Raw genomic sequence first — 25,661 nt, forward strand, 5'->3', positions numbered from 1 at the left:
TAGGAAAGTGAAAGATGGTGGGGAGGATAGCAAAAGGAAACTGTCGATTTCCCCCGGTCGGGTCAGGCTGGAGGTGCCATCTACAGGAAGCTGGGGCCAAAGTGGTATGTTGCCTCCGCCAAGGGGCCTTAGAGGTCCAAACGCTCAGCATCAGCTCAACTACCAGGATCCCCTTTTCCCCGGACACGGCTGAGCCACGCACGGCTAAGTGCGGGTGCTCGGGTCCATGGTGACACACTGTTCACCACCATCCCACTGCAGGGATGTCCCTGCGGATGCTCAGGAACGAACTTGTTTTCAGCAAAAGATATAATCACAGTATGCAGCTAACATCTGTAAGTATCTCACAGGTGCACTGAAGCGCATTCTGTTTTCCCTTTTATTTTTCCTTTTGCGCTTCTGTGATTAAGTAATTCCAGTCGCAGACAACACAGCCACAAATTGAGCCCACACAAATAAAAAATATGCGTGGACTATTTACTTCCGCAAGACTCAACCTCATCACTATACAGTGGCCAATAAAAATACAATAATCTGTGAAGACGCCCATAGTAATTTTTATCACTCTTATTACATAAGCAATAGTTTGATAAAACCGCTACACATTTGTGGTCCAGAGAACGTATCACCGAAATAAGCCGCCTGAAGCAAGCGGCTTATATTTTCTCCTTATCTACTGCTTCAGGGGTGACGTGCCTAACCAGTCTGCTCCAACTGAACATAGTCCGACCAGCAGCCCACACATTTTCGAAGATCACTCCGCGTATTACTCTGTACACGGCAGAGCGGCAAGCCATCATGCGATTGGCTGAAAGGAATCCGCATGTGCTTTTTGCCATGGCAACCGTCTTGCTTGACTCCTCCTACTCTCCACGGTGAGTTACAAAAAACAAAGATGCGAGCCAAGGCGTTTCATCCAATTTAACCGAGAAATCGGCTACACAGGATAATAATTCAAAGTTTCCAAGAATTCTCGGAGCATGTAGATAGAGTTCCTGCGATAAAAAGACTAACTCCGAATCCTCTTTAGTGCACCTTGAAATGAAAAAAGTTTCACAAGGCCTCCAGCTCCTGAACTACGCCACGATTCCAGATTTACTTAAGAGGGAAGCTTTATACTAAGAGCAGTAATTACTCCAGCCAGCTAGAGCATAAAAAAAGGTACTGGCACAATGTGGATGGTCAACATTAGTAATGCAGTAGTAGCTATACTAGTGTTTCCTGCTACTCTTTAAGAAAATTAGGCTCACTATCACTACAGAACTGATTCTACTGTCCAGGTACCACTTGATGCAAAAGAGCTCAAATAAGAACACCAAGTGCTTGCTTGCATTGTGGAAGAGCGACTGCTAGCTGGCTGCCTTCCATCTGAAGACACGTCTCACTCATACCGCATACGACAAGCCAAGCAGATTTTGTAACACTAAGCACCTGCTAACAGCTGTCTAAAGGCCCAGCCTGCCAAAAGCTGTGGAAGAACAAAATATTACCCATAAATTCAAGCACAACTGCGCCTCCTTCCTGTGCTTAGTAAGAATGAACAAATTAATAGTATTATCTTTAAAGGGACACTAAGCACAAACTAAGGTGACCTCTATTGATTGATCGTCGAGTTCTAATGATAAAGACTACTTTAGTTGAGAACAGTTTTTATAATCTAGGAAAGGCCAAAAAATCAAATACAAGTACCACCGCCACCGGCCATTCACACAAGCAAATTGCAATGACGTGAATACTTTTTTTCTGCATGTGAATCCGAGACCACTCCACCATCTATTAACAGCCAGTGATCACGGTGTCTACAATAGTCTCAACATCATCCCACGTCTGAATAATGAGGAAGGAAAAGGATATTCCATTTTCAACTACAGATTTTTCTGTAATATGTAAGCCTTTACAGCCAAAAAAAAACAATAAAGCAATAAATAAAAAAACAGGACGGAACACTTAAGCTCCACCTTAAGGGTATGATGCAATAGCGTAATGGGCTAATTCCCAGGTCATTGTCTACTTTCATAAATCCCTGGAAGCCCTCATGCCCCACCTGGCACAGGCACAGAGGTTAAGCGATGCACCACTGCCCTGCAATGGCAGGTGCGTCCAGCGGTGGGCTTTGTGCGGTGGCCCAGATTGCTCTTCCCGAGTAAACAAAACATTAATTGTCACCTGCCATGGTGGGCAGTTTGCTCGTTATCTGGTGGGCAGGTTGTCATGACACTGCAAGGTCACATGGCCTAGGTGGCCCACCTGCCTCCTAGGTTGCTCTCTAGGAACCACTTGCCAGAGCCATGCCCGTAATTTTGCGCTCACAGTGCTGGTGCCAAAACTTATAACACCGGCACCGGATTTTCTGGGCAACAAGGCCTTTGCTTTAAAAGCCCAAAGATCAAATTTTACCAAGGGCAAAAATCAGACAGACTTGTTTGTCTTCAATGTCCCTTAATGATCACAAGAATGCCCCCAGATCTACGTGAGTGGACACTTGGGTCACCTCCATGCATTCAGCCAGTTACAATCAGTTACCGCACAATTACGTGTACAAAATTCTGCGGAAAAGCCACATTTATCCCCATTTTTTTGTTTTTGCGAAAAAAATTCCACTGTGCTAACAGAACTGCACTCACCCCCCAGCTGACCCTCCAAGAGTTGTCCATAAATTCCCTCTGAAGCCCTGGTTCTGCCCAGTCGCCATAGTTTATTGGTATTTTTCCTCGCACATGTAAACCAATCCCTGTTGGTTTAGATGCACAAGTTGCCCCATTTGCTTGGCCTGCCTTTCCTAGCAATTGCCATTCATGACACTAAAGGAATCAGGTTAACAGCAGCCACCTGCCCACTCAACATGAAAGTAGAAATGATAAATGAGAACAGAGAAAGATGGTGGGGATTTGAGAGGGGCGCAGGAAATGGCAAGCAATTTTCTTAACCAATATTGCAGACGTTCTGCTGCATGCAGAGCAACTATGTTTTGTTTCCATGTTCACCAGCTTGTGAGCTAATGAGTGGGATTATTAACCATGTTCAGAAGTATTTTGCAGCTCCTTTGGAACCATTTTTTACGACCATGGTCAGTGACCTCTGAACTTCAGCTAAGCTTCCTGACCACACGATATGCCGTCAAACGACTGACTACATCAACAATTCCTACAGAAATGGCACCAAAGCAAATCACACGAACCTTTAATATATTCACAGAACTGTCAGATTACATCAACAGCATGAACTGCTCCTTCTTGGAGGACCACTTTTAATACACTGTAGTGCGCAGAGGACAAAAGACAGCGCAAGAAAAGAACATAGCGAGGGTTGGAATTCAGCGCTCATGCTGTTCTTCTCTGTCACTAAGTCTTTTGTCCTCTATCACACTACGTTTTAAAAATGCCACATCACTACGTCACCAATGAAAAGGTTTGTTTCCCTCTAGTTACAGGGATTTCTGGTAGGCCTTACACAACTGGAATAGAGTGCTTCACACAAGCCTAATTGCTACATGAGTGTCAGTTGGGCCTTCCGGGATTTTGCTTTCAATTTACCTATACCAACAACGTTCTCAAGACATCAAGGTAAGAACACATACAGGCCAGACAAATTTATATATCTGCCCAGGTGTCTTGAGAAAGTTCAGCAATCAAGTCACTAACTTTAAAAATGTGGAGCAAATTTAGACTATCTCCAACATCATATACAAATAGGCCAGTAAGTAAATTTGCTCCATGGCAGACACATAACAGCAATGAAACTAGCTATAAAAAAACAAACAGAAGCAGACAAACATGGCATTGTAAATGACATGTTTTGTTCTGGTGTCATACACCATGAGCCTGTATCAACAACCCAATATGCTATGCTAACAGCCAAGCACAGAAACCAAGGCCAACAGATAGGAATGCTCTGTCTACTCAGTCTGTTGTCCTTCGTTTCCCTGTGTATGTCTACCGTGAGCCTCCATCATGTCAAAAATGCATCCACACACAAAAGCGTTTGCAAGCGTTTCCAAGTAGCAAACAAAAAGAAAGTTATACGTGCACATTATTTTACTGCTTGAGCGACTTTTTCTGTCTGTACACAAAGGGGTATAAAACGGGAGAAAATTTATGCAAGAGCAAGGCTGAAGACTTTCAGAAAAGAATGTTACGAGCCATAGCAAAATGGGTGGAGTTCATATAATCCCAAGGAGAGGTCTCAAGAATACGTGAACGCAAAGGAGATCTTCAACCGGTCATAATTACTACTACACGTGATTTATCCCGCTTGTCACTAAACGTCTGGTTAATTTGCTCGAAAATGACTGCCCCGATGTGTGTCGAACCCCGACGCTATTATCAGGAAAGCCCACAAGTTGTCAATGATAAGAAAAAAAACGCTTTCTCGAAATTCTCGTGCAGTGGTAAAAACATGTGCACTGATGAAGCTAATTCAAAACGCCAACTATGGCAGTAAAAGACGCGAACGCATGGCCGTCCAAACAACAAAACGCCAACTATGGCAGTAAAAGACGCGAACGCATGACCGTCCAAACAACAAGTACAACGAAGGAAGCATATTGCGAAATAAAGTTAGTAAAGTACCTTTAACATGTGCACTGATGAAGCTAATTCAAAACGCCAACTATGGCAGTAAAAGACGCGAACGCATGGCCGTCCAAACAACAAAACGCCAACTATGGCAGTAAAAGACGCGAACGCATGACCGTCCAAACAACAAGTACAACGAAGGAAGCATATTGCGAAATAAAGTTAGTAAAGTACCCTAAAGGTGCAGAGAACTGACGTGAAAGAAGTCAACAACGGTATAGTTTAGCAGCAAAAGCAGGTTAAGATTAAGCTTCTCTCCATTTTGCGCATGCGGAACGCGGACAGGCCTGTACCCAAGTATTCGATTGCATCCCAATGGGACATTTTAAAAAATTCTGTAATATAACTCCACCAGAAATAATCGACTTAATATACAGCAATGCGTTCTCGGGTGTTTTGCGGCGTTCTGTTATCAGAACAGCATTCCAACGGAAGTGAAATACGACCATGGGCAGAGAAATATGCAATGTCCCGGCGTCCCGCTCTACCCTAACTAATGGAAGTGGCAGAGGAAACTATCACTGAATTATCGATTTTTTTCAGCCGGCATTTCTATGAAAACAACGTTGTTCACGAGTAACGGACTAAACCCCCAAAAGCTGTTCAAAAGAACACGAAGAACGCTGCGCGTCTCTGCAATCGATGTTCCACAGCACAGCGCGCATGAAGCCAATTTACCAATTCAGCCACTCCCTGACACACAAACGCATGCAAATTCTATTAATAACCTATTGCTAAAGCTAAACTTCGCGAGCTAAATTTTGCCGCAGAGAAAAATAAAACAGCAATACCCGACGACAGAAACGCCTTATCATTCTGACTTCGCGCTTGCATCGCACAAGAAAATCCCACATGCTCTTAAATTGCAGAAGCTTTCCTTACCTTTGTATGACAGACTTTATAATGATCTGGAGGTCAGACTTGTTCAACGAAGTCAAATTTGAAGTTAATATTGTAACTGCGTTCGAAAACCAGTCGGGGCCCGACGAAGCGGACGCCATGTTCACCCTACTCACTCTCGAACCGGTGTGAGAACTCCGTAACCCAGATTCCAAATGTTCCGAAGCTCCAGCCAACCGCGTTGCTCCAGCTGACAGTTGTCCACACTGAGCCCCCTAGTGGAGATCAGTGGTTATCCCCAGTCGGCTCCGTCAGTAGCTTCACCTTATAGCTTACTTACGGTTTCGATATTGCAGAATGCTAAATATGAGCAATCACATCAATTTGCAGTTTCTAAAAGTAGCTGTCGATATTTTCTTTTAAAGAAGAAACACTCCAATTTTTATTTTGTGACGTCACTACGTGGGAGCCGCGAGAAACAAACGAGCGGCAGCATGCGTAGCAGACGACGAAGACACGCATATCGCGAGCCTACTGCTGGAGTGCGTTTGCTCTCTTCGTCGTCTGCTATGCTGCCGCATAAAGTGAGACAGGCTACTGGAGAGCGGTCCCCCAACGTTCGCCGGAACTTAATTATTCAAAGCCGTTATTAAGCTATAGGCAATTACTCCAACATTTGACATTAATAAAGGAATTATACGTGGAACCGGACAAAAATATAAACATGGAGCAAGGGGTCATCCTAAGATAATTGCAATCAAATACTCATATCACTCCAGTCAAATTCGGCTGTATGTTCCTAAATTCGTACGATCCGAATTGTGCCATCTGCAGCGAAGTGTTTAAAACTTAAATCGCATGGTTTGGGCATGCCAGAAAAATTCAGATATTGCGCGAATCAATGACCCAACAACTGAGGATTGGGAGGTGGCGCTGTCCTGCTCGCATCTGGAAGACCAGCTTTGGCTGGTGAACCGGGCAAGAGCGCCGACAGACGCCAATGGGCTCCTGGAGTGACGGCCTACCAAACTAATCTCAATTTAGTCCGTTAATTTGAAGGGTTTTTCACGCACACACTGTAGTGTGGATAGAAAGAAAAAAAAAACGCGATGCAGAGAGCAGCGGCGGTTGTCGGCTACACTAAATGAGAATAGTACGTAATGGAATCAATAAGGTACGCTGGAGTGGTATATTGTCCGAAATCACCTGTATAGTCGCATACAATTAAAATCTGCAGCAGAGTGTCGACCCGGAATTTTTACGGCTGCGGATAGGATTCAGGCCTTTCGGGTTAAGTTCATGGTTCGGCTTTGGAGCAACATTCTGTACCGATTCCAACCTATTTGTACCCTTTCAAACGGGTTCAAACGAGTTCAGGACCAAATAAAAAACATTCTGAACGTAGATGTGTTTTAGTCAGCCTCGTTATGCCGTTTACTTTTCTGTGTGTTTTTGATATACGAACAAAACTCCAAACATTTGTTGTATGATGTAAAATCAAATGAACTCAAAATTAATGTAAATCGGATACCATCAGGTGGAATTCGACCGCGGCGGCCGCGTATCGATGGAGGCGAAACGCTAAGGCGCCCTTGTGCTGTGCGCTGTCAGTGAATAATAATAATGATTGGTTTTTTGGGGAAAGGAAATGGCGCAGTATCTGTCTCATATATCGTTGGACACCTGAACCAAGCCGTATGGGAAGGGATACGGGAGGGAGTGAAAGAAGAAAGGAAGAAATAGGTGCCGCAGTGGAGGGCTCCGGAATAATTTCGACCACCTGGGGATCTTTAACGTGCACTGACATCGCACAGTACACGGGCGCCTTAGCGTTTTGCCTCCATAAAAACGCAGCCGCCGTGGTCGGGTTAGAACCCGGGAACTCCGGCTCAGTAGTCGAGCGCCCTAACCACTGAGCCACCCCGGCGGGTCGCTGTCAGTGCACGTTAAAGCTTCCGGAGCCCTCCACTGCGGAACCTCTTTCTTCCTTTCTTCTTTCACTCCCTCCTTTATCCCTTCCCTTACGGCGCGGTTCAGGTGTCCGCCGATATGTGAGACAGATACTGCGCAATTTCCTTTCCCCAAAAACCAATTTTCATTTTTCCGTGCGAAGATTAAAATGACAGATGTCAAACGCTGTAAAGATCTGCGACATAAATTTGATTGTAAGCAGATTATCCGGGTATACTCGCGGGATCTTGTATTTTTGGTTAAAAAAGCAAGCACTTTGCATTACGTAATGACGGCTTTAAAGGGTCCCTGAAAGGGGGCTTGAGGTTGGCTACAATACGCTTGCATTAGGTAAAGTACAGTCCACAGAGCGTTCACGCCGCATACAAGCTAGACCTCTGTCACATATAATATGGAGTCTGAAATAAAAGTAAGAACAAAAAATGTTTGAAGAAGAAGACGAGGATGGCGATAAGGATGATGTGGATTAACCGAAGAATAAAGAAGATGAAGAAGTATTCGGTGAGGTGGGAAGAGATGATTGGTGGAGAAGAGAAGAGGAGGACGACGACAAGGATTACGTGGACTAACGCCATGGTGCGATGTCACCAAGGCAATAACAACAACGCCAAGGGCCACTCCCCCGCTGTGGGAGTGGCCCTTGGCATAAAAAAGACAAGGGACGAGGAAGGAACCAACAGGAAGTTCCGCACTCTGTCCTCTTGATTCCTTCCTCGTCCCTTAATTGTCTCTTTTTTTCGCGCGGTTCCAAGATGCATTCCTTTAATAAGTAGCCGAGTCCAACAAATCAAAAACTTGTGCTTAGCACTGTTACGGAGCTTGCCGTCAGTAAAGAGAAATAGCGTTCTCCATTTTTTTTTCCGGAATACTGCCTCGCCCTGCCCCACTGCAGTACAATGGTTTGTTCTTGTGACCCGTACCTCTTCCCAAAATCCAAATTCTAGAAAAACACTTTCCGGAACGATGAGGCGTTACCTGTGTGTGAAGTTATAGCAATGCAATAATTTCTTTCACACTTCTGAGAAGCTTTTTAGTATAGCTTTGTTGGGTTGATCTGAAAGTTTAGTTTGCATGTAAATGAAAATTGGTTTTGAGGAAACGAAATGACGCAGTAACTGTCTCACTTATCTCGGTGGACACCCAAACCGCGCTGTAAGAGGAGGGATAAAGGAGGGTGTGAAAGAAGAAAGGAAGAAAGAAGTGCCATAGTGCAGGTCTCCGGAATAATTGCGACCACCTGGGGATCCTTAACGTGCCTTGACATCGCACAGCACACGGGCCCCTTTTGCGTTTCGCCTCCATCGAAACGCGGCCGCCGCGGCCGGGATCGAATCCGCGTCTTTCGGATCAGCAGCCGAGCGCCATAACCACTGAGCGACCGCGGCGGGCGCGCGAGCCAGCTATATCCAGGGAGCCAGCTATATGCGCCCTTCCTTTGCTCAAAGCTATCGCCTTCTAGAACATTGTCAATGCCAACGCCAATGAACACAGTGAACTCCGACATCTTTCGCTTTGTATATCCTGGATTATCTAAGATAATCCACATTATTTTTTTCCTCTTTAGTTGAGATGGCGCCACCACTTCATATCTACAGTGTTGTGCGTTTTTATCGTGAAGACTTTAAACAGTTTCCCCGCCTCAACCGCTGGCTCATTTGCCGTGAAACTGCACACAGAGCTTGCGTATTATGGTAACTTTTGTATCGTAGCAAGTTTGACAACGGTACTTACTTAGTTGAGCCGTGCATGATGCGAAAAAGCAATCGTCTACGTAGAGATCGGCGAACCAAACCCCACAGACGACGTTTTTTTCGCTGAGTTGCGGCAGTGGCGCTATCTGTTTTTGGCAGTTGAAAGCGTCCCGACAAGGCCTCCGAGTCGAGCGTTTCGAGAAGCGCGGCCCTTTCAATATGCCGTTCCGGCCGTTTCGTCTGCTTCAACTGAAGCTCTTGGAACAGTTTCGGCTAAATGAGCGGAAAAAGTATCAGAACAACAGATTTAAAGAGGCTTTACCTTTCAAAGAATATTGTTTACAACGCTCGTCTCGGCGGCCTTGTCGTGACGCTTTCTACTGCCGAAAACAGATGGCGCCACCGCCGCCATTTAGCGAAAAAGCGTCGTCTGCGAGGTTTGGTTGCCGATCTCTACGTAGACGATTATGTTTTCGCATCATGCGCGGCTCAGCTAAGTAAATACCGTTGTCAAACTTGTTACGATACAAAAGTTACTATAACACGCAAGCTCTGTGTGCTGTTTCACGGCAAATGAGCCGGCGGGGAAATTTTTTAAAGTGTTCACGATAAAAACGCACAACACTATATCTGCTGCACGGCTAGCACGACACCATGGTAGACCATGGTCGATGAAAATGAAAATTGGATTTTGAGGAAAGGAAATGGCGCAGCACCTGTCTCACATATCGGTGGACACCTGAACACGCCGTAAGGGAAGGGTTAGTGACTCTAAAAATACCCCTGTCACACGGGCACTTCGAGGGCCCTCGAACCGATAGTCTATCGACTCAAAGGCGATCGAGCGCTGCCACACGGGCAGTTTCAATGGCGATCGAGTCAATAGACTATCGAGTCAACGGAGTAGCGCAGAACTCCATCGAGATTTCGGGGCCTTCGAGTGCTGCCAAAGTTTGCTAGCGTTGCTTCGAGCGGCGCCCAGCGCACTTTCGTACACGACACATTCACGATGCAAAAACATGAACAAACATTATTCGCATAAAATTTAATGCAAGCAGTCTGTAAAATTATTTTAAAATTATATTAGACTTGTTTTAAGCGCATTAATTTTGCGTTGCAATCTTTGCGTTGCTTGCGTACTTAACGTTGACAACATGGCGGCACCCTGCCCGCCCGCTTCACAGCGATAACAGCTTCGTCGCTAATCCCTCAAAGCAATATCGTGTTCTAAGCTGTTGTATTCGCCTTCGATTTGCCCATTCTTACCCTCGCATAAGGTTTCAAGAGACAAATAGCTCTTGTTTTTCAGATATCATGGCGATTTCCCAGGTCTTAAGCTTGACGAAGCAGCGCTCCGACGCGTTTGGATTGGCTGGGTTTTGGCTCGTCTTGTATTAGAGTGGCTACAGCAGTGTCTGCATATGTCCGTCGCGTACGTGCAATTAAAAGGGTTTTGAACGACTTTCGCGTATGCGTGTAGTTCAGCATTTAGTATACATTTATCAAATATTTTTGTTATTTTTGCAAAATCTAAAGTAGCGATTCTGGCGCCACACATCCGTGGCGTAAGACACGAGAACCATTTCAATGACCATTGAGATTTGCCGTGTAGCAGCGGCGAGTTCGATGGCGATTGAAAATATCGAAGACCCTCGACTCGAGGGTGATTAAAGGAGGGACTAAGGAGGGTTAAAGGAGGGACTAAGAGAAGAAAGAAAGAAATTGAGGGCTCCAGAATAAGTTTAACCGCCTGGGGATCTTTGAAGGGACCCAGAAAGGGGCTTGTACCGAGGGTAAGAAAAGCCAGAACACTTATAGATACTGAACCGCCCATCATTCTCCCGCAATAATTTTCGACGTAGCTTGCGCAACACCAGAGATACAGGTGATTAAAAACGACAGTCCGCCTTTTCCCTTTCAACTCATACGCCAAAGGGAGCCATAAAAAATAAAGAATAGAAGATGGCGCGACGCTCCGCCTACGAATACGTCACCATTGTTTACTTCCGGTAGCCGCGCTCTCTCGCTCGCTTCACGCCTGGCGTATCATCGCATCGTCTGCAATCGACGAGATTTGCGGACCCCGATCTCGAGCAACGCTTGATACAGATGAGTGCCGAGATGGGCTTCGAGCCATACAAGAATACGCCGTTTGAAATTCCGGCGTTGAATTTCGATGACAACGAAAGCGCTTCGTCGGCGGATTCACCAGACTCTCCAGACGACGGCGGTGGCGATGCTGTTGGTATATGTTCACCATAAACCTTGGTTGTTTCAGATCTAACCGGTACCTTGCGTACCGGGCATTCACCCACTGGATATGGGGTACGCTCGGGAGAGCCAACCGTGTGGGGCTGCCAGCCTGCGTCGTGTGCAGGATTCGGATGGAATTGCCCTCAGCCAACTACGTGGGCTTTCGACACCCTGCCCAACTGCGCAGGTAATGTTCCACTAATGCCATGATTTTCACATTTTCCATTAACTACATATTACTGTGTATTTGCTGCTTAGTGCCGCCTTCGGCTCATGTCTGTCGTTAACTGTTTTGATACTGTTGACAAGAGGCATTGCTTCGGCGAGGCAGCAACAAGTTTATATAGGCCCTTATAGGGCCCGCAGATACATGCGCTTTATGCGTTTAATGTTTTGTGCATGACTTTATCTGTGCAGGCAGTATCGTGCATATTCCACTTTTTTTTTTTTCGCAAATGTAGTAGGATCACAACATGCAGTACAAAGTGCAACTCGTGCCTGCTGGGACAACATTGAGTAGATTCTGGATGTCACGAAGACACGAATGGTCAAAGGGTAGCAGCAACTGGGCTGCTTTCCATGGGTGCAGTAATGAGATGTATGAGAGCTGTGAGTTTTGATTAGGAAAGGACAGTGGGCATCCCGTTTTTTTTTTTTTTTACATCTGCTCTCGTCATTCCTCCTTCCTTTGTGTGTCATCATCACTTGTGCATTGCAGGTTCTGTCTGCCACTAAATATTTATTTTTACCTGAACCAGTTCTGCAGTAGATAGGGTTCTTATATTGGCCGTCATGCCAGTTTACTGGTTTATGGGGGTTTAACGTCCCAAAGAGACTCAGGCTATGAGGGATGCCATAGTGAAGAGCTTCGGGAATTTCGACCACCTGGGGTTCTTTAACGTGCACTGACATCGCACAGTACACGGGCCTCTAGAATTTCGCCTCCATTGAAATTTGACCACAGCGGCCGGGATCGAACCCGCGTCTTTCGGGCCAGCAGCCGAGCGCCATAACTGCTGTGCCACTGTGGCGGTCGCCAGTTTACTAGTGGTCTACAATGGGCAAGAACAGGACTGCAGTTTTTTTCTGCAGTTTTGGTGGTGTGCGCTGCTTACAGAAAAGTGGTATTTTGCAGTTCAATTCTTAACTTGTATTCTAGGAAACTACTTTATTTATTGTCCCGTTGAATATCACGTATCTGGTGCCTAGTCACGGATACCATTAAGATTCTTCATCACTCTTAGTCTAGCCACTGCTGGGGCCCAGCTAAGCACCACGCACCAGCTTCCGAAACAGGCCGCTCAGGATGCAGCTGAAAATGGTGCTAAAGTGAGCAGATGAAGAGCTTCAGTACATTTGCAGGTAGCCCAGCAGTGGGATACGCTAGAAAATGATAGCACCCTGCAGGGTGAGCTTAGCATCAACCTGCAGTTTCTCACTTTGTCTTCTGTATGTGTGTCTGCATGTATCTGCCAATCTGGGCAGTGCTGTTATGAAAGCCTCCACCGGTTTGCTGGGCTTTCTTACTCATATTGCATTTTGCCCTTTCGTAGATCACATTTACATGACATGTGGCATAAAATGGGCTTCGAACTTAGCCTTGACAATATTGTAAACATTCGGACCTTCCTGTGCACATCAAGCGAGGAAAGAACATCTTCAGCCTTTCTGGCGACTTAATGGTTATGCCACTCAGCTGCTGACCCGGGTATGCAGGTTCAATCCTGACCTTGTTGGCCACATATTGATGGAGGTAAAATGCGAACGCCTATGAACTGTGCGATGTCAGGGCATGTTAAGGAACCCTAGTTGGCAGAAATTTATCCGCGGCCCTTCCTCATTTTATTCTATTTACTCACAACATGCTGATAGCCTCATAGTGGAGGCTTTTGCAGGACAGGGATAAATTGTATACACACATGAAAGACGTTTACAGTCAGGTTACTGCAGAAATGAAAAAAAGAAACAATAACAAATAATAATAAACATAAACTATTGGTTGCAAAATAACTTGCAAAAAGAAAAAGGCAATGCAATACAATGCAATAAATCGAGCACAGAAAAAACAAAATAAAAACAAACAATTTCAAAACAGTGCGCCCATTCCCATTCTAGATTTGACAATAGTCTGAGTTTTTTTGGGACGTCAGACCCCACAAGTCACCTGCAGTGAGCGTATAGTGGGGGCTGATGGTTCCAGGGGAAAAGGTTCTCAGTGTTAGCACAGCTGAGGATAACGGCACAGGTCAGCTGAAAAGGTGGATGCGCTGGGCTTTATACACATTGGACTGCTTCAATCTGCGCAGCTGGAGTCATTGAACATGTAGCGGGGCTGGCATCACCAGCGGCGCTGATGAAGCTGGGAGTGCGACCTGGCTCACGCAGAACAGAACACGTTCGGTAACCGGCATGGCCAGCAACGTTGACAGCCTGCTCTGCCGGCTCACCAGCCACGGCTAACGGTACCATCCAATAAATGTGGATCACCTTCCACATCTGGTGACTCGTCCGGACGACAGCTTTGATGCACGCAACGCCTCCCCCGCCGGCTCTGCTCTCCTGCCCGTCCTGTCCCTCCGCTTGGCCTTGCCGCTGCATGCCCGTTGTTCACGCCCGGTTTTCGGCAGCTTCTTCTCGCCGCCATGTATGCGCCTGCCATCACATCCGGTGAGCTTCTCCAGCTGTATCAGCGCTCCTTCCTTCCTCGGCTGCTTGGCCTGCCTGCGTTTTATGTCAGGGACCCCGTTTTGTGGCTGGTGCTGCTGGACTCGCACTTTCACATCAACCACGTGTCCAGCGAGCTGCTGCGTTATCAGCATGCCAGCCGCGAACTCCCACCCAGTCTGCTGGCAAAGCTGCGGTTGCCGCCTCTTGGCCCCGCGCCGACTTCAAGAACGGCCTGACGACGTATTTTGGCTTGGAGCTTCCGCTGACTCTCTGCGCTGTTGTTCCGGGTTCAGAAGCAGTGCTGCCACTCAGCTTGCGATGTCTGGCCGAATCCCCCTTCATAGCTGCTTCGGTTTTCCCTCTGCCAGCTACTACATCGGAGCCGCTTCCCACCCCAGTCTCTCCCAAGTTTGCTCCACTGGCCCCTACGGACGGCTATCCACCTGCGAGCTCCTGTCCCACATCGCCTCCTGCCCAGCCCTGCTTGCCAACCGTGGCGCCTGCCCTTGGACCATCACCAGAAGAGCTCTCTCTCGACCCGGGCCCCAACTCGCTTCTAGTCTCCTGTTCGCCTGCTACCTCATGCCCAACCACAGTGAGCCCATCTGTCCTTCCTGTCGTGAGGCATGCATGCACGCCACACCAGAGCCTTGTTGCGCATAACACGCCACCCGAACCGCCTGCCACGGATTCTTGCCTACCTGATGTCTTCACCAGTGACTGTGCCTCCGCAACAGACGAGAAAGACACTGAAGGTGGTGCCATGCTTGCGACACATTACAGCGTGCCCCATCCACCACTGCCAATGGACTCAGCACCACTGCTTCCTTCCCATTCCGACCTCTACGTCACGGACTTGTGCCCTCTGTTCCCGGCAAGCAGTCCAATGCCACAGTGGGCTCGCTTTTGCAGACAGCAGGTCCGCCCCGTTGACCGCTTCGTCCACTTCCCTAAATGGCAGCCTGAGCCCCACGCAGCAGATCTCCAGCCCAGTGTCGTGCGCCGTCGTTTTGCTGTCGCCAGCAGCCAAGGCATCGTCTTCATTTCTACAGCTGTGGCTTCCCCACGCCTTACCTTCGTCCGCACTGACTAGGCCAGCGAACATCGCATCCCCCCTGTAAATCTCCACGTGGCTGCATTTCCTGTATGGACATTTCCCGGCCAACTTCAACCCAACTGGCGGCCGCACCAGTAGACCTTATGACTGAAACACGAATTCCTCGATTTTTCCAGCCTGTTCATTCCGGCATCATTCTCATCTTTTGGCTCCCCTCGCCCTTTGCGAAGCAGCCAGGCTCGTCAGCCCGAGCTCGTTTCTCCTGCCGGCTACCATCACGAACTCTGACACGAACTTCACTGGCATGAAAAAACTTGTAGATACCGTATTTATTTTTTCTTTCATCGCGCATCGCACTAGGGGAGGAGCACCTGTAGCGGCGCTGGCATGGCCAGCAGCGCTGAAGAAGATGAAGCTGGGAGTGCTACCTGGCTCACGCAGAACAGAACACATTCGGCAACCGGCCTGGCCAGCAACGTTGACAGCCCGCTCCGACGGCTCACCAGCTGCGGCTGCTGGGATCTCCAATAAATATGGATCACCCTCCACAAAGGCATACTGTACTTGAAGAGAGGGGGATAGCTTGGCACACAGGCATAGGAGTGCGAGATCAGCAAGATGGCAGTGATATAGTCTATGTAGTGTCCAAACACAGGGCAGGGTGAATGTTGCCAAGATATTAAATGGTCGAGTGCTTTCTCTGTGGGCCAGACTGGAGGACACTGCCACGTTGTGCTCAGAGGTGTTGCTCACGATGATGATGCCGATGGTAGGGCAGGCAGTGAGAGTGGGTCTGGTAGTGTTTTTGAAAATCGGGAATGTCTGATAGAAATGAGGTCTTGCTTTTCGGGCCTGTTGTAGTGGCTTGTCATGTGGTGTAGAGTTGGTGGCTCACTGCTCAGAAAGCTTTCCTTTTAGGAGGAGCCCTCGCAACTTTCGACAGCATTCAGCAAGAGGTTGTCAACATAGCCTGCAGAGAAAAACACCAAATTAGATGTTGTGTGAGTACACAACAGCGGTATTAGACGAACTATCTATCCAAGTTTGCGCAATTAGCATAAAGTTGCTGATAATTCAGCATGTGTTTCCACTGAATGATAAACTAGTAACTCTTTTGGTATTACTGCAAGTCTAATGGCCCATACGGAAAGGCTATAATTCCAGAAAAATGATCTCATTACCACAATATTACAGATGTTTAAGGTCTACATTGTGTTATGAACGGGATGCACACCAGCTGAAGAAGATCAAAGCGAAGATTTAATCGACCTGGATGACCACACTGTAGCGGCAATTTCGACAGGTCATTTGACCCCACGAGGACCCCACGAAAAAAGATGTGCTGGGAACCTGCCTGCGAAATCTTTCCCACGCTCTTCAGGAAGGGGGAGATGACCTTCCCTTTGTCTGTTTCTCGACGGAGGTCACACAACAGGGAAAGAAGGCAACAGTGCCTTCCCGAAATTGACCGTGACTGACAAGTGCCTGTGTTTGGATGGACGTACAGCTTCGGGCGAAGTAGCAGCAGACCTCTGAATCCTCCTCGCACATTCCTACGGGGCTCCGTGTGCTATGTGTGGTGACTCTTCCGATCTGTGCCTCATATTCAATTGGATACCGCCTGGTGAAAGGGGCGAAGCCTTAGTGTATTTAACGAGCATCCTGAGTAGGAACAAAGGCTCTGGGCCTTGGCGATAAGGCTCATCCAGCCGCTCGACGCTATGAACTCTTAATTCTTGATTGTTTATTCTTTCTTTCATAAATAAGTTTCCTGCCAGTAAACCTGTTTGTGTTTTTGTCGTTCCCAAATGTCAGCTTCCATCCTTCCTCATCTCTTCTCTGGCCCAACCACGCTACCTTGCATCGCAACAGCCGGCCATGCTACCCGGCCTATAACAACTGGTGGCTGCGGTGAAATGCTGCTACCCGAGTTGTAACAATTGTTTGCTTACTGTATGTTGTCTCCTCTTTTACCGGACAGACAGTGAAGTGCCCCTTTCTCGCCTTGGATGTTTTCACCTTCCACCGATGTTCACCGTCAGCTGTCTCCACTTGCACTTTCGTAGAGTTCTCATTGTAGTGCATCACAGCCAGTTGAGTCCTGAATGAAGAGAAATGGTCATCTCATCTGCTTGCATGCCACAGGTCAAAGTGCGCATGTACCTTGCTTGCATCCCTTCCTCCGAGAAGGCATTTGCCTTGGGAGCGAACTGTATAAGCAGGCTGTGGAACGACTCTAGCGAAAACGTTTGCACGTCAGGAGACAGTTGATGGATGTCGCGCAGCAACAAAGGTGAGCTCACAATTTTCTGTAGCTCTTGGAAGGCCTTTGAGTCTGGAAGAAAAGGTATTTGGTCAAGCGCTGCTTTAATATCATTACCGGGGCCTAAAATTAAACATTGACTAAGTATTAAAGTAAGAGCATTCGGCACCAGCACTTACTTCGCTTCATCCACTGGCGTTTTTCAAGAGGGCCATCTATGCATCTTTGGTAGGGTCCCTCATGGCCATTGTGCTTGTTGCAGACATGGTTCAGCAAACTGTTCCACATGCTGGCCACGAGGTCCCCATCTCCTCGGCCCATAGCAGCAACCCAGTAGAGGTGGCCAATAATGCTCACAATTCTCATCCCTCAAGAATTGTGTGTGTGCGGCTGCATGCCTGGAGCTTTTTCTTGAGGCCTAGAACAAAGATAAAATTACCCTGCTTGCAAAGCATATCCTGGGCCTCTGCTCTGAGCCCGCTGCTCACCATACATCTCCTCACCAGCATACATATGCACAAGTGGCTCATCTTCCCGGATCAAACGGTACGCCAAAATGTCCAGTGCATCCATCACATGTGGATACCACAGATGAAGACACAGCTTTAGACAATGCAATCGCGGAGGCTCGCTGCCGACTAGACGAACTCACCCAGCGCCGGGAACAGCGTCGTTCTCAATCCTCTCGAAGAATTCTAATAACTCTGGAGCAGTCATCAGAGGAATCACCTAGGGTAAGCACTGGGCCACGATCAGGTGCCGACCACCTGTTAGCCGTGACTACCCCGACAGTAGATAAGATATTAGCGCTGATGAAGCAGGTGACATCCCTCATCGTGGAAGCTCTTCGGCCTCGTCATGGATAGCGCATCATCATCGGTTGTGGTGCAGTGTAACTGTCGAGGATTCGCTAATAAGGCCTCTGAAGTGAACACCGCCTTCGCGACGGAAAGCTGAGGGCATGGGCATTCCTACTGCAAGAGCATAATGCACTCCCACGCCTTTCAGGTTTCTGCGCATACCATTCACCCTCTATCCCTGATCGCCGTTGCACCGCCTTTTCCCAGGTAAATCTGCAATTTATATTCACAGTTCAGTTCCGCACACACCGCTTGATTTTTCACGGTGGTGCAACACACGTCAAGAGGTTGTCGCCCTTCTCGTAAAACCTGCACGCACACCCCTTATCCTAGTTTCTTTTTATAGTCGTCCTGGCTCCGCATCTCCCAATCTGGGATGGGTTCGTTTTGTACGTTCTACCAACTCGGGTATCCCTATTCTAGTTGGTGGTGACTTCAATGGCGCACACACTGCATGGGGTTACCCAACGGATTCCTCAAGGGGTGCACACATCCAAGGGAGCTTTTCGGATCATTCCTTTCAACTTTTAAACCACCCGAATACTTCTACTCGCCCACGATGTGGCCCGTATTCACCTGATTTGACTTGGTGGTTAGGCCCCGGTAACCCTCGTTGGGCTGTTGATTCTGATACTTGGGGTAGCGATCACAGCCCTATTTTTATCTCCCTCACGCCTACACGTCTACGGAAAATACGCCGCACTATACGAATAACGTCATGGGACTCTGTACGCGCAGACAATCATTTATCTAAATTCAGCACTGTCTACTCTCTCTGCTGTTCTCGCTACTCACACTATTACCACTACTGTAAATGAAGACGACCCAAACCCGGACATACATCTCTTGAATCTGTGGGCTCTTCGCCGCCAGGCGGATCTTTACGCTACTCGTCACCCCGATGACCCACTGGCTCTTCCTACTCTTCACCACGCTACCGCACAGGCGCGGCGCTATGCAAAGCGGCTAGGCAGGCAACGCTGGGCTGCATGGTGTGCCCGCCTGTCCTCTACGCAGGGCAGTCGACATCTTTGGAGAGTGTTTCATGCCATGGAGCGCCCTTCTCAGGTTGCAGATTATACAGAGAGCATTCGCCTCGCGCTAAATGTGGATGAGGACACATTTGCACAACAAGCGGCCCGTCAATTTTTTCCAAACCATGACAGCACCGCTACGTCTCCACCTGACTTATCGGTTACAGAGCCCTCCGATGGGATTACTTCTGACCTCACCATGGCAGAGCTGCTGGCCTCCATTGAACGTCTAAAAACTACTACTACTCCCGGGCACGACGGCATACCTAACTCCTTATTCCGTAACTTGGAAGGGAGGGCTTTGCAAACCCTACTTGATACTTTTAACGAAGTGTGGCTTTCTGGCGTCATGCCAGGAGACTGGAAGCATTCTATTGTGGTTCCAATACCCAAGTCAGGTCAGCCTCCAGTATCTCTCTCGGCCCTTCGTCCAATTTCCCTTACGCCTACCATCTGCAAGCTTTATGAAAACATTCTAGCCGCATGCTTGTCGTGGTGGCTGGAATCCCATAATTGTTACCCAAATTCCCAAATTGGTTTCCGCCCACAAATTGGAGCGGAGGATGGCCTTGCTACTTTGGCTGCTGACGTGCTTGACCACTCTCCGCAGAGTCACCTTGTACGAACCGTAATCGCTACAGACATAACAAAGGCATATGATAACATCCTTCACTCTGCCATTCTTTCCTCCCTTCAAACTCTTGGTCTCCCTCACCGGTTCCTCCTCTCTATTCACACCTTTTTAGCAAATCGAACCTTCAGCGTGCGTGTCCACGGAAAGCCCTTTGGTAACTTCACTTCCAATAGAGGAGTTGCCGCAGGGCTCCGCTCTCACCCCCACATTATTTAATGTGGCTTTAATTCCTCTTGTTTGAGCCCTAGAGTCCACCCCTTTTATTCGCGTGCTTGCGTATGCCGATGATATAACCTTGTGGTGCTGTCATCCAGATGCGTCTATTCATCAGTCGGTCCTTCAACACGCGCTGGATGTATTGACATCTCGCCTCCCACCTCTGGGTCTAACACTCTCTCCTACTAAATCATGTTTCATTCGAATTGGAAATAAAGCCGGCTTACGGAAAGCTCCCCTTTTAAATTTTACGGTACATAATTCTCTGATTCCTCAGGTAGAAACTGTCCGTATTCTTGGTCTTCTCCTCCATACATCTGGGACTGGCACCCCGTGGCTGACAGCCGCCCGTAAATCGGCTCACATTACTCTATGTCTGATTCATCGCATAGCTATGCGCTCTGGTGGCGCATGTGCTCATACGGCCCGCCAGCTTGTGCGCTCTATCCTTCAGCCACGGATAGTATATCAGGCACAATTTCAACGTCTCACCCGCAGACAGTGGGACTCCCTTGAAGCTATCAATCGTGAGGCTATGCGCGTCATAACATATCTGCCTCGTTTAACACCCATACCTGTGCTACAGGAGTTCGCCCAACTTAATACGCTCAGTGAAATCATCGACCAACGGGTGGCAAATAGAGCTCGAAAACAGTCTCTCAAACTTCATCATTTAAAGACACTTCCACCGTGGTCCTATTGCCAGCTCACTGACAATCGCCCCAGTTTCCCCGTCGGTATCAGCAGCGTATCTGCCTGAAGGGTGCATATTATACACGGATGCATCACATTCTACAGAGAGGGGAATTACTGCTGTGTATAGTCCATCTCATCCGCATCTCAACTCTCGCGCGACGTATGCTGCGGATACGTGCACTCCCTTGGCATTGGAACTTCAAGCGATTTATAATGGCATTGCTTCCCTTTTGCTCGTTCCAACATTCAATACAGTTCATATTTACACCGACTCCCGCGCCGCCCTTAAACTAAAGCTTAAGGCTGTTCGACGAACGTTCCAGATTTCACAATCAATTCATGTGCTCTGCGCAAAGTATCCATGTCCTGTGCGCATACACTGGATTCGCGGCCATGCCCAGGATCCACATAACATTCAAGCGGATGCTATGACTCATCTTCATACATTAGACGATCCGCCACCTTTCCCTCTTCCCCCAGATCCGTTCCTGTCCCATGTTTTCGATTCCGAAGTTCTGCGCCAGCGAACACGTGCTCTAATTCCTCCGTGTTCGCACCCTCTTCCCCGTAGTCTTACTCGGCAGGAGGAGGTATCCGTGCGCCGGATTCGGGCAGGGGCGGCTCTGACACCATCTGTTCGTCATCGGTGGCGTGCCAAAGATCTGCCAGCACCTGACAAGTGCCCTCACTGTAGCGCTGCACCGGACATTTGTGATGTGCGGCACTTGTTGTGGACGTGCCCAGCGATGGCTGCTATCAGAAAACGGCTCCTCAGGGAGGTGGGCCTGCGGAGGAACCGCGAAAGTGACTACGTGAAGTGGACTATGGACAACCGTTTCATTAGAAACCTGTGCGACTACCTCAGCGCAACGGTTCTTCACTCCTCCTTTTAACTTTCAATCCCATGCATTCCCCCCCCCCCCCCCCCCCCCCCCCCCCCCCATTCCTTTTCAACTTATGCCTCATGGCACACTTCTCGAATAATAAAAAAAAAATTACCTTTAGCAATATGCCATACATCAAACCAATGCTTGATGCCTGGCTTCTCCACCCGGCAGAAACGCCTGACACTGGGATGTCTGTCTGAAAATGGACAACAATAACAAGCAAGGCACTGTAATTGCTGAGAAAAATATTTGTCTGCAGAAGCAGCACAACATCAGGACTTATGCATATCCCAGTCAGAGTGCCATTTTGAAACCGCCTTAACTCGCTGTCTATCAACTCAAAGGCCTATTGGACGCTGCTACATGGGCAGCTGTAATGGCCATTGAATGAACAGAGGAGCGGAGAACTGTGGTGAGATTTCAGGCGTTTGAGCAGTGGCGGGAAACCATAGCCAGGCTCAAATGAATGAATTCATAGTAGTAAAGGCGGTGAAATTTTACTGCAGTTAAAAAATACAGCTTATTTTGCGAGAAAAAAAAATTGGGCACCCACAAAACACTGCAGCTAACATAAGGTCATTGTTTCCAGGCATATAAAAACATCAAATTGGCTTGCTCGAAATTGCATAAATACTACAGCTCGCCGAAAGCAATTCTCATTTTTGGAGGAATTATTGCTGTAACATTAAACATTTCAGTTTCAGCCTTTTCAAGGTAAAAAATTTCCAGGCTGATTGTTTGCAAGCCAACAAATATTGGTGGTGACAGTGGTGCCACAGCAGCTTTGTGGGGAAAAATGGGATCTTCGAGCAGTGCTCGAGCTTGTCGTGTGGCAGCGGCACAATTTTTTACAGCTCAGTGGCTATTGACAATCTTGGTGGCAGGCTCTGGGCGAGAACTGAGCGACTTCCTGCAGGGCCTCCAGTGCATCATCCCACCAGCTATGGCAAGCAGACAAGCTGCTTCAAAGATGACACTGGCGATCATCGACTGTGCAACTGCAATATTCCACACCCAGCATGGCTTGCTGATTTCTGCGCAGCTTCGTCACTGCCATGTGGCCATCGCGTCTGAACTCACTGGCCAGTTGGAAGTGCCCATGTGACAGGGGTATTAGCAAAGCATGACACATCGCCTTTTCATGCCTTAGCAATGTACAGAACCCTGGAGTGTTACCTGCAGTCAGAGAGCATACAGTGACACCTGCATTCTCAAGGGTCTCCAGGCACTTTCTGAGCCCTTCCTTTTCCATCGCCACACTGTTTGGCACTGCACGTGACTGTGAAAGAAACTAAAGATTACAACATGCTGATTCATTGAGCAGCTTCTTTCATTCCTTACAATTATCAGCTCAGCTGTGTCTATTACCTCCAACTAACCCTGTCCAGTGCCAGCTGCGGCTTGCGAATTTCCCCATGTCACCTGCTTCTTTGACTCTGTTTCACCCTGCTGTGTTTGTTTTCTCTTGGAATCCTGTTTGTTATGCTGAGAGACTGTCAGTTATCTGTTCTCTACCATTTCCTCCTCTTCATCTCAGCTTCATCTGAGGAATATTAGTAAGGTGCGTTTTTACTTGAGGGGTCTTTCAAGTGCCCTATAGTTATATAACTTCCATGGTGGCTTCCTTCTTGTGTGCCTGGTGAGCAGTTGCTACTTGACCAAGACATATGTATTTTCTACTTCTGATACCTCACTACTCATTTTAAGCTGTCTTTCCCTTTAATTCAGTTTTTTCTTCATCGCTTTCAGTCGTACCATTGCCCTTGACATGTTCACGTCTTCTGTTGAGCACTGCAGTACCTCCCCTGAATTACTTACAGAGCACTGTCATTAGCAAATCAAATGTTGTCAGGGTGCTGTTCATTAGCTTTTATAACAAGTTTTCATTCCTCATGTAAACATGCAGTGAGCAGTGCAAGAATTTTGTCAGCTTGTATGTTTCTGATTACTATTTGAACTTTTTGTGTAAAGGAGCATGATTACTGTGCAGTCTGTAGGCCTCTTCTGAAACCTTTACATATGCCTCTTATTTCCTGGTTATGCATAGCTTGCATGACTGCTGATATTTTAACTAAATGGAATGCGTTTTTCTAATGTAGCCCCAATTATTTTTTTTGCGGTGGCAGTGGAATTTAAACCAAGGGCCTTTTACAAACAAGCCAGGTGATCAATCTTTGTGTCAGCATTGTGACATGATTGCATTGTTCTTTGCTCGCAGGCAATGAAAAATTGCCTCTTTAACCACAACTTGTTCCGTGGAGACAATTTTGCCGACTTTCACGGCGAGCAGGCTGTACGTCAGGTATTTGGCGCTGTACCGTGGTGAGTCACAGCGACCGTCGCCAGCCAGTTCAAGCTGTACGCCTTGCAGTTCTTCTGCCAGTGTTGCCTGCTGCTCCTGAAAAAGCTGCATGCAAGACAACACATACTTATCATTTCGTTCCTGAATCAATAAACAGCTCACTTGTGGGACATACATGAGCCCCATATTTCAGTACATGATATAGACTCCATATCTTAGGGTTTTACAGTCATGGCTAAGGCCCCTGGTTTGTTGCGGTTCCATGAAAAATCACAGACTTAAGCATTTTTCGCAGAATTTGTTAGCAGCCACATTCTCTTTTTAGTGCTGTTGTTTTGACAGTAGGTCAGCGGGAATGGCAGTATGATAAAAAAAAAATCACTGATTTATCTTATTAAGGCGACAGCCTTTAATGGTTCATACTCGCGTCCGCCGTTACATTTTAGGCCACGTGACCTTGTGATGTCACGGCTAGCCAACCATAGCCGAGCGACCCCCAAAAAATGCAGATGGCATGCTACTAAAGAGGCGATTCTTAAGATTCGCATGCCACAATAGAGGGAAGTGAAGCCTGCAATACATTTAAATAGCCGCCGCTGATGCGGCAGCAGTGGACATCACTGCCTTGCTGCCGCTACTCAGTTTTGAAAGCAGCCCAGCCCGGCACCTGTTTGCGCTTTCTTCTCCTACTCTGCTCAACTCTTTTAGTTCCTTCTCTTTCGCAGCGACCCACACTACCTTCCTTCCTTCATCCATAACCGCCTTTTCTGCACTTGCGCATAATCCTTTGCCACAAGGCCGGCAAAAAGCTGCTCTCAAGCCTCATGATGAAGGTCACTTTAGCTACCATGAAAAGCTTGAAAACAATTCACACTGTAGTATGTATTCTGCAGCATTATGTGATACCTCCCGTAGAAAATCGCAATTCTTTGTTCTCAGCAGAATTTTTAATTTTCTACCACAGAAAATTAGGGGCCTAAATCATGGCTATATGCTGGTAAATAATGCTTGAAAAGGCAGCTGTAAGGAGCGATAAATACAATCTTTTTTTCTAAATTCAGTGCCAAATTTTGAATAATTAAATCCTGCAAAGAAAACATTTTTGCATTGATGCAACAATGAAAGCAGGACGTTTCAAATCTCAAAACATTGTACAGTGTCAGAATCTGACAGCCACAAGCCAAGGTTCATAGTGCCAGCTCCAACGCTTATTTTGATTTGAAAAATGGTCTGCCATACTAATTTCAAAAGCTCAATGGAACCTGTCCATGTGAAGCCTCACTTGCAGCTATACACAGTCATGCATCCTTAGAACTTTACGATACTACTTGCATCAAATTCCTTCCAGAAAACAAATGAACTAGGCCTGCATCATTACTGACTGATTTATTGCTTTTGTATGTTTTCTTTCTCTGATGTAACTGGTGCTTGTGCTGGGCTATGAAGTTGCACAGAGCTTTGTACAGCATGCAGCCGTTACCCTCTTTACAGTGGGCAACAAGTAGGCCCACTGATAATTGTAGAATGTTCTCTCGCAGATGGTCTGCACATTGATGGACCTCAAGCAATGCAGTGATGCAGCCACCGGGCATCCGGAGAACAGTATTGCCGCAGCCAGTAGAAGGTTGCCAGCTGCCTTATCACCCACATGTGGCTGGCTCTCCCAGGTGTAACTATGGCGTAGTGCACACACAGCCTGCACTGTGAGCAGTGTGC

The 25,661-nt window shown here is 47.4% G+C and overlaps 2 protein-coding genes and 1 long non-coding RNA gene across 9 annotated transcripts in view; 1 reads left to right on the forward strand and 2 right to left on the reverse strand.

The window, feature by feature from the left end:
* Positions 1–5,628, reverse strand: part of poe (E3 ubiquitin-protein ligase-like protein poe) — a 248,224-nt gene extending 242,596 nt beyond the window's left edge. For 4 of the 6 annotated variants that reach the window (XM_077649149.1, XM_077649148.1, XM_077649147.1 and 1 more), the window contains exon 1: positions 5,457–5,625. In XM_077649149.1, the coding sequence (XP_077505275.1) occupies positions 5,457–5,575 (119 nt within the window). In that variant the 5' untranslated portion in view covers positions 5,576–5,625. Of the gene's footprint in view, positions 1–5,456 lie in introns of all 6 variants that reach the window. The other 2 variants (XM_077649151.1, XM_077649150.1) reach the window with 1 other exon arrangement.
* Positions 5,629–11,065: 5,437 nt separating this feature from the next.
* Positions 11,066–25,612, forward strand: LOC144115025 (uncharacterized). Its single transcript, XR_013311204.1, has 3 exons — positions 11,066–11,516; positions 13,636–13,791; positions 25,484–25,612. It is a non-coding gene; the product is annotated as an uncharacterized LOC144115025 (long non-coding RNA).
* On the reverse strand, positions 15,922–17,682 carry LOC144115024 (uncharacterized). 2 transcript variants are annotated; one of them, XM_077649153.1, is made up of 4 exons: positions 17,496–17,682; positions 17,217–17,388; positions 17,006–17,154; positions 15,922–16,023 (listed from the first exon to the last, which is right to left on the reverse strand). In XM_077649153.1, the coding sequence occupies exons 1-4, from the start codon at positions 17,680–17,682 to the stop codon at positions 15,968–15,970; spliced, it is 564 nt and encodes a 187-aa protein (XP_077505279.1). In that variant the 3' UTR covers positions 15,922–15,967. The 2 variants fall into 2 exon arrangements, with proteins under 2 accessions (XP_077505279.1, XP_077505278.1); XM_077649152.1 differs by lacking the exon at positions 15,922–16,023 and having other exon boundaries at positions 16,944–17,154.
* Positions 25,613–25,661: the final 49 nt, after the last annotated feature.

This window comes from Amblyomma americanum, chromosome 1, assembly GCF_052857255.1.
Source record: "Amblyomma americanum isolate KBUSLIRL-KWMA chromosome 1, ASM5285725v1, whole genome shotgun sequence".
NCBI lineage: Eukaryota > Metazoa > Arthropoda > Arachnida > Ixodida > Ixodidae > Amblyomma > Amblyomma americanum.